The 12,543-nt window shown below is 36.1% G+C and overlaps 2 protein-coding genes across 3 annotated transcripts in view; one reads left to right on the top strand and one right to left on the bottom strand.

The window, feature by feature from the left end:
- Positions 1-9,887, bottom strand: part of LOC140745494 (HEAT repeat-containing protein 5B) — a 42,358-nt gene extending 32,471 nt beyond the window's left edge. The window contains exons 1-13 of the mRNA XM_073077376.1: positions 9,704-9,887; positions 8,250-8,378; positions 7,051-7,262; positions 6,467-6,614; positions 4,622-4,839; positions 4,115-4,212; positions 3,824-3,987; positions 3,431-3,564; positions 2,933-3,083; positions 2,666-2,797; positions 2,245-2,395; positions 1,439-1,627; positions 1,107-1,225 (exon numbers count right to left, since the gene is read on the bottom strand). Coding sequence (XP_072933477.1) covers positions 1,107-1,225; positions 1,439-1,627; positions 2,245-2,395; positions 2,666-2,797; positions 2,933-3,083; positions 3,431-3,564; positions 3,824-3,987; positions 4,115-4,212; positions 4,622-4,839; positions 6,467-6,614; positions 7,051-7,262; positions 8,250-8,375 — 1,842 coding nt within the window. The 5' untranslated portion in view covers positions 8,376-8,378; positions 9,704-9,887. The remainder of the gene's footprint in view (positions 1-1,106; positions 1,226-1,438; positions 1,628-2,244; positions 2,396-2,665; positions 2,798-2,932; positions 3,084-3,430; positions 3,565-3,823; positions 3,988-4,114; positions 4,213-4,621; positions 4,840-6,466; positions 6,615-7,050; positions 7,263-8,249; positions 8,379-9,703) is intronic.
- Positions 9,888-10,207: 320 nt separating this feature from the next.
- Positions 10,208-12,539, top strand: Rcd-1 (Required for cell differentiation 1). Of its 2 annotated transcripts, none has more exons than XM_073077373.1 (2): positions 10,208-11,328; positions 12,458-12,539. In XM_073077373.1, the coding sequence occupies exons 1-2, from the start codon at positions 10,439-10,441 to the stop codon at positions 12,471-12,473; spliced, it is 906 nt and encodes a 301-aa protein (XP_072933474.1). In that variant the 5' UTR covers positions 10,208-10,438; the 3' UTR covers positions 12,474-12,539. The 2 variants fall into 2 exon arrangements, with proteins under 2 accessions (XP_072933474.1, XP_072933475.1); XM_073077374.1 differs by having other exon boundaries at positions 11,431-12,539.
- The last annotated feature ends 4 nt before the right edge of the window (positions 12,540-12,543 follow it).

Raw genomic sequence — 12,543 nt, 5'->3', positions numbered from 1 at the left:
AGAAAATGTTTCTATGTTAGGGGGCCTATACACGCTAACCACAATAAGGCTATCCAGCTCGACACATGATAATTCAATAACACGTTCAACCGAGAGCCCCACTATATCCAAGCGTTCTCTTGATTTTAAACCTTTACGAGTTATTATTAATGAGCCACCATGGATAGCTGACTCACGGCTGAACGAACTAGCAATAAAGTGATTTATATAGTTTATTTGTGTTTCACCTTGTTTTAACCAGTGCTCTGTTAAACAAATTATATCATAATTGTTACTCTCTAAAAATAACTCCAGTTCCAGTTCCTTACTTGAAAAACCCTGGATATTCTGGTGCAATATTTTTAGAGATGAAAACTTTTTATTGCTAGTTTTATTATTACTAAATTTACCCATATGAAGACATTTATTTGAAATATGTCTCTTAATTTGCTTATTATTATTATATTCATATGAATTACTTACATAATTATTTATTGATATGTCAATGTTATTAAATGAATTACTATTTGACAATGGTTGTAAATTAAATAATTTGCCAGAGGTGCACTCTGTTGTCCTATCATCTAATTTAAATTTTCCAATGTCAAATTTAAATTATTGGATGTCAATAATTTTAAATTATTATTCTGCTCAATAGAAGCAGGTTTGGTTGCCAAGTTTTTGGCAGAAATGTCAAAATAAAATTCTAGCACAACAGCTATCCGTCTTTTATAAAATCTAGGGAGATAGTAATTATCCCCTGTCAAATAAAAATTCATACTAAACGAGTTAGTATCAATCAAATGAAATTTATTATTATTGCACATTGCAGTGTGCAAAGTCATATTTAACTTATATCTAATATCTTCTCTTTTGGTGTACTAAGCAAAATATGACCAAACAAAATATAAATGTCAGTCGACTCTACATTATCATCAGAAATACGTAAAGTAGTGAAGCCATATTTTCTGTTCATATGCAATGCATATGTATCAGACAGATAAACAGATAATTAATAATACAAATCCAAAATTATTAGAAAAATAGGAAATATAAACACAAGTATGAAAAAAAATAGTAATTGACAAACAAAAACAAGATTAGTTTAGTTATGATGTGAAAGTTACCTGCCATGTGAAAGCATCTCCTCTGGCTTTCTCCGATTCAAGTTCCTTAGCGGATCGGGGGAAACTGTTTCTCCACAGTAGCAACATACGAGGTAATAATCCACGCACGACGGGCACACCTAAAGAAAAAAATAATGATTACTTACTTGATCACTATTTCAGAACTACATACTTATTTCAGGAAACTAAACAATGGTAACCAGGCAATGTAATCTAATTACATTTCCCAGATTTCATTTTTATACAAACGGTTTTTCCATTAATGTAAATAAGCGTCATCTACCGATTTATTACTGGCCTGCTAACTCGCAGAAACTCCAACAACAACTCACCCAAAGTACATATAGCGCCAACAATAAGCCATCCAGCGTTAGTCCTGGCGGCGGTGAGGCGACTGCTTTGTCCCGCGGAGCGCAACAGTTGCTCCGCCGCGTTGAAGGCGACCTTCCCGCGGCCGTGCGGCACGCCCAGCGGCGACAGACGGACCGCGCCCAGGATAGCCGACAGCGCTGCTGAGTACCCTGGAGATAATAATGGTAATAAATTAGCCAAATTTAATTTTTTGTTAATGTTTGTTCGTGTTCTTATTTAAGGATTATGGTTTAAAGTGCTTGATTTGTTTTTGCTTACCTTTCGGTATTAGGTATACGTTTTTTGTACGTATAGGTACCCAAGAACTAGGGTAACTTTTAATACCACATCTAAATACTTACCGAGCACAGACGAATAGGACCGTTTAGGAGTATGTAAATTAATTACTTGGGCATATTTGGTACTCACTATGTCCTTTTTCCTCGAGGTGTAGGTTTACAGCGGTAATCAAAGGATTCGCGCTATAAACCCATGCGTATGATTGTGCATGGCATTTAGATACTCGTCATTGTTACTCGGCGGATTATTCGCGAGTATATAAGCCCAAATGGTACATAACACACAAATTGTAGAACTTCGTGGTTCGTCTACAGAGACACCGTCAGATACCGGCAGCCACGCACGTTGTCCGGGGACCTGGTTACGTGTAACACGCACCGGTTGAGCAGCGGCGCGACGTGTGCGCGTAACGCCTCGTACACGCAGCAATCGCACGCCCCGCCGCCACGCACGGGTGTCCCGGCACCTGGGGACGTGTAACACGCACCGGATATCCGGTGCGGCGTGGGGCGCGGCACGTCGAGCGCGTCCACGCAGCGGTCCAGCAGCGGCGCGATGAGCGCGGGCAGCGCCACGCACACGCAGCGAGCCGCGCGCCCCGCCGCCAGCCGCGCCGCCACGCACGGGTGCTCCAACACCTGCGAGCGTGTAACACACAAACCGGTTTTAGCGGACTTATTAATAGAATTAACGAGGTATTAGGATTTTTTTATGATTCATTGAGAATTTTTACTCATATTTCGGGGCTATCTAGCGATTTAACTGGTTTAATTTTCGGCTATGTAGACATGAAAATGGCAAAGTAAAATTAAACTAGATCATAATGTCATGGACTAATTTGGATATTTTCATTTTCAATTAATCTTTTACTTGAAATAAAATTAATTATTACTATCTCAAAAACTTACCGTAAATATAGTATCAATCATGTTCAGTGAAGTATCAGAGACAAGATTTTGAACAGAAGTTCCCAGCTGTAGGGCTAACTCCCCAGCCTCTGTTAAAGCACACACTAGCAGATGTTGACTGAAAAGTGTCTCCTGAAACACGGAAAATAGTTTATATTAAATTTCAAACTAATTTTAATCTAATCATTCGTTTTCACACATTTTTTTTTTTTGGTGATAAAATTTAGTTCAATATTATTGCAATGTTTCATTTATATATCTTATTACCTGGTTACAATCCTTAGCATTCTCAGGGTTAAAATCAATGCTATTCATCTGCTTGGCGACAATCTGTATGATCTCTTTACACGCCGAAGCTTGCGCCTTCTCGCCTAACATCTTGCCGAGGGTGTTCCGCAGAATGTAGTTTATACACTTTCTGTAATAAACACAAAATAGTTGCTTTGGTACAATTAACATAAATGTTCACTTGAATAAAAATTAAGATCTATAAAGATTAGAATTAATTAACTTAAACAAGCGTTCAAACCGAGCTTTGTTGTAAAAGTTTTAAAATAATATTGATAGTATTATATTTAAACGTCTACATAACATAAAGTGACAAAAACAAATATACAACAGAAGTAAAGTTAAATAGAAAAATAACAAACAAGATCGACACGTCAAAAGATATACTAATATGCGTAATATTTTATTAAATACATTTGTCAAATTAAAATGTAATAACCATATTTCAAATAGGGCTATAGTTTATTCATGCGTTACCTGGAATATACCGCATCAACATGCGAACTCGCAGCTTTGGGATTGGCGACTAGATCCAGAACGTGCGTCAAGAACGTTGTCATGTTACGTTCTAACCAAACTCCGCCCATATTTTGTACGAATGTTACGTACGCCTGAAATGAATATGAACGAAATCTAATTTTTTGGTGGCAAAACTCTTCATGATTTTATTACTGTGGTAAGACCACCATGCCTATATATTGTCTAAGCGCTAATATTGTCTAAGGGATGTGGTGAAACAAATAAAATTAGATGAAACTCTATTTCTTCATAATAATTACAAATGTATAATTACTTTGAGATTCATGTTCTATAGGAATTGCTTACTGGCCACTGCAATGTGCCCATTGAAAAATGACCGATTATACTCACATGGGTGACACAAACTCGCACTTCTCTATTGACTCCAGACCCAGATTTTATAATTTCGCCTTTCAAGAATGATGTACCGCCTCTTAGGAAAGCTCCCATCAATAGATTTAAGGCTTCGTCCAAGGATATTACATTTTTCGGAGGATCCTTTTTGTTTTGTTGAACTGAAATGTACAAGGTCATCATGTTTATATGAAGCTAACATGGGAAAAATAGTTGACGTCAGATGTATATTAACTAAACTTAAAAAAATCGTTAATTAAATTAATAGTATTTTTAATCCACACTTACCTGATTGCATCCCAATTTTCATTTTATTATTCAAGTTAGTAACTTCACCGGCTTGCGTGGCAGCTATGAGCGCACCAAGAAGATCAGCAACTGCACACCTGCAAATATGAAAAAGTTATTATAATTTTTAGGATAGTTAACCTTCTAAGCATATACTATTTAGCTAATTAAGATCTTCAGGAATAGACCGTCCACTGTCCATTAAAAAAATGCTACTAAGAATGGCGTCGACGTCAGCGGCTGAGAGGCGCATCAACGGCAACATGTGCCGCAGCACGCTACAATTAGCTCGAACATATACTGCTTGATAACGTAACAGTAACACACCTGAGCGCGTAGTCACTAGGATGCGCGGCACGCAGACACGCAGCAGCAATAGCGTCCACATCAGCGGGCGACAGTCGCAGCAGAGGCAACATGTGCCGCAGCACACTCACGACTGCGCACAGCACGCGACACCTCACTCGACATACACACACACTGCTTGGTGACGTAACAGCAACCCACCTGAGCGCGTAGTCACTAGGATGTGCAGCACGTAGACACGCAGCAGCAATAGCGTCCACATCAGCGGGCGACAGTCGCAGCAGCGGCAGCATGTGTCGCAGCACGCTGGCGGCGGCCGCGCGCACCGCCGCCGAGCGCTCGTTGAGCAGCGCCGCGCGCGCCGCACGAGACACCTCGCGCAACGCCACGCCCGCCGCCGTGCCCATGCCCACGCAGATCTACACACGATAATAATAAATAATAATCAATCTATCCTGTTTCATCGAAGATCGACTTGGTAATCTTGGTAATCGAGTGAATTTGTCAAATTTCGATCTTTGGTAGGCAAACATTGGTTATAGGTATTATGTTCGAATTTGTACATTCGAACAGATCAGCGATTATGCGTTTTTGCACAGTTATAGGTATAGCACTAGTGTTCGCCTAATAGTCGTAATAAAACCATAGTAATTAATAAAAAAATGGCGAAAACTTTTTAATAACTCTTTGATAACTCCAAGACATAGAACTCATAAAATGTTTTCCTTGCACATGAGCGCGCAGACGCTAAACCGCGACACTTACAGAATGAAAATATAAATAAAAGATAGTTTTCACGGCACAATGTATGAATTTCCGCTGCAACGTGATGACCTGCTGTTTCCATTACGATAGGTAACATTTATCAATCTCATACGGTTACCACGTAACCACAGCGTTCACGTAATCGCGCAAAGCTGTAGTTTTATAAGTTTTAAACAGTTATCCCGTATTCCCCGCGGATGTGCAAGAGAAACGAATGTGAATATCCACTCTATATCCCGTCAATAGCTACAAAAAAATATTGATAAAAAGAAAAATTAATGTTCTTAACTCTTTTATGTTAACCTAATTCCATAAACTATATAGTAACCGGCAGGTACAAAAAATACGTAAATGCCAAAACACCGTCACTATGCGGCATATGATATGGACGAACGGTCATAATAAAGTTCAAGGTTGTTCTAGTTACCTAGTTTCGTTGATGTGACGGTAAATATCATAATAATGTCAATTTTTGGCCTTTACTAGGTAAAAAAATATAGATTAGGGAAATACTCCCAAGAAAAATTGTATTATGTAAGCTCTATCTATATAAGAATTTATCATAATGCAATTACAAGTATTTCAACAGTATACATAACACAATACACTCATCACTAACAGGTTTTCTTTGTTGATACCGGAAATACGAATTGCAAATCGAATTGCATTACATAAAACTTCACTTAAGCAACTACCCATACGACTTATCTACCAAAGGGAGCAACTACTTTTATGAACAATACGAGTATAAGATACTTCAGTATCATACAAATAATTTGGAAATAATTAGCATTTTTCAACAAAATTATCCTGAAGACTTATCCTAACAACACATGCTATGTATATAACACACATGCATGTCTTATAAGTATGCATCGTAATGTAAATCTATACTAATATTATTAAGAGGAAAACTTTGTTTGTTTGTTTGATTGTAATGAATAGGCTCAAAAACTATTGGACCGATTTTAAAAATTCTCTCACCATTCGAAAGCCACATTATCCACGAGTAACATAGGCTATATTTTATATGAAATATATTTGATAAATAGATTTGGAGGCGGAACAAAAAGTTACCCGGGTCAGCTAGTAAATATATAAAATGTGATTTACAAAGTCATGTACATAGTAAAAATACATTACCTTCCACTTACGTATAAGACAAATTTCGTTAAGTCAACCCATACTTAACCAGTAAGCATAAGAACATAACATTTTTACCCTCTTCATGTTGAGAGGACACCTATACGTAAGCATTGTAGGGACAATAGAGTAATTTACCTTTTCCAATGTATTCATAATCTCAAGCCGGGTTTGCGACTCGGCACTCTTTAACGAGCGGACGAGCGTCGTCACCGTTTCCTCGTACGAACGCCCCATCATCCGGCCGAGTTTCTCATACATGCTACCGAGGCAACATATTGCTGCACTGAAAATATGATTAAACAATATGTTCTTGACACATCTTTCCTGTTGTTTGGAATCAAATGATGAATAACTTTGATAAAATGTATTCATAAGATAGGAACGTATTCTTTAGAGAATATACGATTGTCGCATCTAAACATTTTAAGAATTTCACAGGCTGAAATTTGAATAAATGCCAGATTCAACCTCATAATAAGCTGTGAAACCCCTTACGAACCATTATTTATCAAACAAGGGAAAACTTGTAGGGAGCGCGTTGTAAGAAATTTCGGTACATATTATTCTTAGCAGCAAAGTATTATTTAATCCTATTCTTTCCTACTATTTTTTTTAATATCTAGCGCCAATTCGTGTTATACTCAGTGAACAAACGCATAAAAACTATTTAATCAAGCTTAAAATCGCTAAGGACGAGATAGAGTTAAAACTCAACTTACAGCCTCGTCGGCAAGTAAGACGGCGAATCATCCTTAATCTTGATGATGTCATTGCACTTGTTAACGGTGTCGAACAGCAGGAAGGTGTCGCCAACAGAGAACAGCGTCGCGAGGCACCTGGCAAGTAGCCTGCGTGCCGGGGCGCCGAGGTTCTCGCGTAACAGGCTCACTAGCTGAGCCACTAGCTTTTGCTGACAGCTCTTTATATCAGACTGTTTGAAAAGAATAAAAATAAAAAGATATAATACAGGTTGAGTTACCCATTTATATGTTACTAGTTTTTCCGCTACTGCCCGCGTGATCGTGGTTTACCATGTTAAGAGTGTCCTATGTGTTTATCCAGGCTATATACTATCTATGTGCCAAATTTCATTCAAATCCATTTTTGCACAAAAGCGTAACAAACATCCATCCACACAGATTCTCAAGTTTATAAATTTATTAAAAGTAAGATAAAGCAGTGTTAATGAAAGCTTTGTCCTAAGATCCTAAATAACTTTAAGGTTGAATAACATTTTTGAAATGAAATATATTTTTGACGTGACAACGTCTTAAATTAGGTTGCGGCTGGGAGTCACTTATGAAAAAGTGTAACGCCCGGTAACGTTACGATGAGTCACCGAACGAGAGAGAGGCCCGCCGAATGCCTTGCGTCTCTCTCCCACTCAACTATGATCGGTCTGCCGCGCGCGCAGCACTAGAGAATTAGGCGCATTGAATCGGCGCATGCTTGTGTCTCTGTCTTTGTCTTTCTCGAACGTTCTTGGCGTTGGAAAAACAAGAAAGCGTCACAATACAAGTTCACACGTGTGGTTAAAGTATCGTCAGCTGTGTCTGTAGTGAAAATATGGAGTGCTTAGATTCGTCATTTATCATTTACAACAACTGTTAAAATTTGTGCAATTCTTATTTTCATTCAATTCCTTGTTCCTATTGTGCAATTTAATTATATTCATATCAATAAATATTCTACCGAGAAAAAGACGTTGTCACGTAAAATCTTCGCCCGTAAAACCGACTTTACAGGCAACCATTTTTATTTGTATAGTTCTACGGTGGCACATACAAATTGTCAGTTACAATATTTTTTCTTAAACTACTACCAGATCGGACATTAAAAAGAACTCAGGAAATTCCTAATTTTCTACAATTAAATAAAAAAAGATGCTAATGTAAATAAAGACAAAATATAATGTTACCTTATGTGCAGCAACTAGTACTTTGTCCAGAAATCTTAGCCACTCAAATATGAAATGAGGTTTCTTGTCATCAGGCAACTGCTGCAAAGCAGACTCATTTAGTGTCAATGAATGTGACACCTCCATTTTCTGTAAAACAATCAAATATTACTAGCAAACTAAGTTTGCATTGCTTAAGAAAAATTTTAAACCCATCACAAATATGATATTTTCTTTTTCAATTCATATCAATAAATTTGATGTGTGACACAAAAATGCATTTAATATATTTACATTTTAAGTTAGCACTTTGTAACGATAGTTTTCATACATTTCCATCTTAAATTTTCCTATATATGTTACAAATAATACTTATTGAGACCCTTTATATTTAGGTATTTCAGAAATTCAGTTTTTAATTTACCAAGATATTTTTTAATATACCAAGTTGTTACAGCAACCAGAATTCATGACATTTCGAAAGAAATGTATATACTTGCCAAGAATATGCCACATATTACATTATTCTGTTAAGTTTCACAACTTTTTACATAATATGAATCCCTATGAACACAAGTACGAGATCTTGAAGAGCAAGGGTAAAGCTAAGGACAGGGCCAACTTTCATGCTATTACTTGTTATATAAATACATTTGTATATTTGCAACTAATAATTCATGAAGTAAAATACATAACGCTAACCATATATTATGTGAACTATTTTTCTATTGTAAATCTGTTTTTATAACATATATGTATATTTACTATCTCTCTCTGCTAATTTTGTAATAATGTTTTATTTAAAATTAATGGACATGGAAGGAAAACTGAATGTGCGTCATATTTTTTTGAATGTCCATAGGGACAGATTGCAATATCACCTGGTTTAAAAAAAAAAAAAAAATTTTTTACAAACCCTAAATAAGGGTATGCCATATAGATATCAAAATAAACAATAATGTATTAATTTATGGTAATTAAGTAATAATAATTGTTTGTTTGTTTTTTTAAATATAATTGCAAATAAAATTATTGTTAGTTATAAATATCGAATCTAAAAAAGGAACAGTAAAGAAGTAGTAATTATTGATTTCATGAAACAGAAGGTATCTGAAATTGATACATTTATCTTGATTTTAACAATAAGTATTTCTATCTAGTTCAGTACCATCCGGTGTTTCACTAATTTCAGGTCGGCCTTCGTAACGTAAACTCGTAAACCTACCTACTCATTTGCCAGATGATTGCCTGTAAACAATGGCGTCATATGGAATGAATCATTTTCACGAGAATATCCTGGGTGCTACATATTGTATACACTTTCTATTTATCTTAGAAAGGACACAATATATAAATACAGAAATTGTAAGCAGAAACCCAGTAAAATACCGTAATTTATACTTTATAATACAATTAATTTCAACATACCGACTGATTCAATTAGTTTGTGTGGGTGATACAGTTTATTTACATACCTTAAATACAAGATTTACAGTCCCACAGTGGAGTTATGAAAGTTCACGTACAACAACACTTAAATAATTGATTTCCATCGGTCCATGAGAAATGTACAATATGCTACTGAATTTCCAGTCCAATGAAATATGAAATTTTAATGAACGAAAGAATATGTCAGCACTCAGCAATCAACTTCTTATATCAATGTCAAACTGTCAAAGTAAACTAACTAAACGTCATATGGAAAATTGGAATTTCTCGTCTATTTTCATACTTCCTGTTATTATTATGACTATCGTATAAAGCCAAGTGTAACAAAATAAAAAAGTATATAGTAATTTTTTACAAATTATTATAAAAACTACATAAATTACTTAAATTTTAAATAATACAATAACTTCTCTTACACAGGATTTGCTAGAAATAAAAATTTAAACAAGAGTTTTTTCTAGTATATACTCTATATTAATTCATTTTCATAAAATGTCTTGTTTATCTGTGCAGTTTTCGGTGTTGCGTTCTGTCAACTGTCACTGAATCGTTTGCTTGAATTGGTTGCAAATGCAAATGGCAACTGTATAAAATTAATTTTAACTAAAATCAGTCTTAAATAACGTAATGAAGCTGTTATAACTGTAAACAAATTGCCGCTTAGTATTCTTTTTCAATACTAAACAGTTACTATCAATTATAACGACAACAAATACGTGTGTGATTCAACGTTACTATGCCTAAGAAGTTGGTATACGTCAATGAATAACAACATGAGCGCACAACAAAGTCCGGCAAACATGCAAGCTGTCGTAGATAGAGAGAAGATATACACTTGGATTTTGGAGCTGTGCAACCCTGAAACCCGCGAGAATGCTCTCCTCGAGCTTAGTAAGAAACGGGAAGTTGTACCCGATTTGGCTCCTATGCTATGGCACAGTTTCGGTACTATAGCGGCTTTGCTGCAAGAGATAACAAACATATACGTGGCCATGATACCTCCTACGCTAACAGCCCATCAGAGCAATCGTGTTTGCAACGCTCTCGCTCTGATGCAATGCGTGGCCTCGCACCCCGAGACGAGATCTGCATTCCTCCAAGCCCACGTACCTCTCTTCCTCTATCCCTTCCTCCACACAGTCTCCAAAACACGACCTTTCGAATACTTGCGCCTAACTAGTCTAGGTGTAATAGGGGCTCTTGTTAAAACTGATGAACAGGAGGTCATCACATTTCTCTTAACTACCGAAATAATACCTCTATGCCTTCGTATAATGGAGAATGGTTCTGAATTGTCCAAAACAGTAGCTACCTTCATATTGCAGAAGATTTTATTGGACGACAGTGGCCTATGTTATATTTGTCAAACATATGACAGATTTTCACATGTAGCAATGATATTAGGTAAAATGGTGTTGTCGTTGGCGAAAGACCCCTCAGCACGACTCTTGAAACATGTTGTTAGATGCTACCTTCGCCTGTCTGATAATCCCCGGGCAAGGGAAGCTCTGAGGCAATGTCTTCCAGACCAGTTGCGTGACGCGACATTCACGGCATGCCTGCAAGAAGACAACTCTACAAAGCACTGGTTGGCGCAGCTGATTAAGAATTTGGAAGCGCAGCCCCCTGCTAGTCCAGCTCAACAGAACATGTGAGATTTAATGTTGTGGCTATCAGCCCTAAACAAAACATGCAAATAGTAGCGTAGGCTTAACCTATGCAATAACTATATTGTTATTTTACTGACTGACAGGTTGTGCAGATAAACGGGTACCTGCTGTGGTGATACCAGTGGAGACTCGGAAACCAGGAGAGATATTACAAATAAGACCTAAGGGTTGTTAAAAACAGTCTAAACTTAAGTTAGTGGAATGAATTAGTGATATTATAGCAATAAATTGAATCCCTTCTATTATTATGTAATATAATTAAGGAAAAGATTGCTACTCTTTGTATTTTTTGTAGTGGGCCTGAAAGCAATTTCTTGAACAAATCTTGTACCTAATGTTAATTAAGTGTTTTACATTACTCAGAAATGTTCATCATGTAGATATTTACTATAACAATTACTCATATAATATAAACTCCATGGTTTGTGACACCACCCAATAATTTGTAGTCAACAAGTTATTTGGCCTTTATAATGCCAAAATTTCACAATAATAGGGAACAATAAAGTCAAAGTGATAGTTATTAGTAGTTAGTATATTGGCTAACACCTTAAAATATTGTTTTATCAATATTTAAGGGTTTTGGAGAGCTAAACATTGCAGTAGACTCTAAAGTATGCCCCATATTAATCAAATTTATTTACTAAAATGGTTATATCAATAAGTCTGGCATAGCCAATTTATCTATTTAAAATGATGAAGTAAACAAATCGGATAATAATCCAAACAAATCATACAGTCAAATAAGACTGTTCACCATCATTGTCTTCTCTATTTCCCATGTGTGTTATTGCTGGTGACAAAACTAAATTGGAAATGAGGATTATATTATATTCCACCAAAATAGATGCAATATGCATGTGGGGCTTTTAGTGCTTGGTAAACTGCCTCAATGCTTTCCCTATGTCGTTGATAGAGTTGAGTTGTTGTTGCGTAGGATAGCTAAATTTTTTGATAAATAAATTGACTTATAGCTAAAGAAGTTATAAGTAATATATCTTATTGGTTGACATTTTTAAAAGTATTTTTATTATAAGATGTATTCCAACTTTCCTTCACAAATATATAATTTTTTTGTCATATATTACAAACATTGTATTATTTTTTTAGGTACAAAACAAGATGAAAGCACTAATTTTGTATGCTGATGTAGTGGACTGGACTTGAAATAAAGGTTTTCATAACTTCTTTATGGG

This window comes from Epargyreus clarus, unplaced genomic scaffold (genome assembly GCF_041222505.1).
Source record: "Epargyreus clarus isolate Ecla_fem2 unplaced genomic scaffold, WU_Ecla_fem_2.2 ptg000010l, whole genome shotgun sequence".
In the NCBI taxonomy this organism is placed as follows: Eukaryota; Metazoa; Arthropoda; class Insecta; order Lepidoptera; family Hesperiidae; genus Epargyreus; species Epargyreus clarus.
Note: the sequence above shows the minus strand (reverse complement) of the source record. Positions and strands in the feature narration are given on the sequence as shown.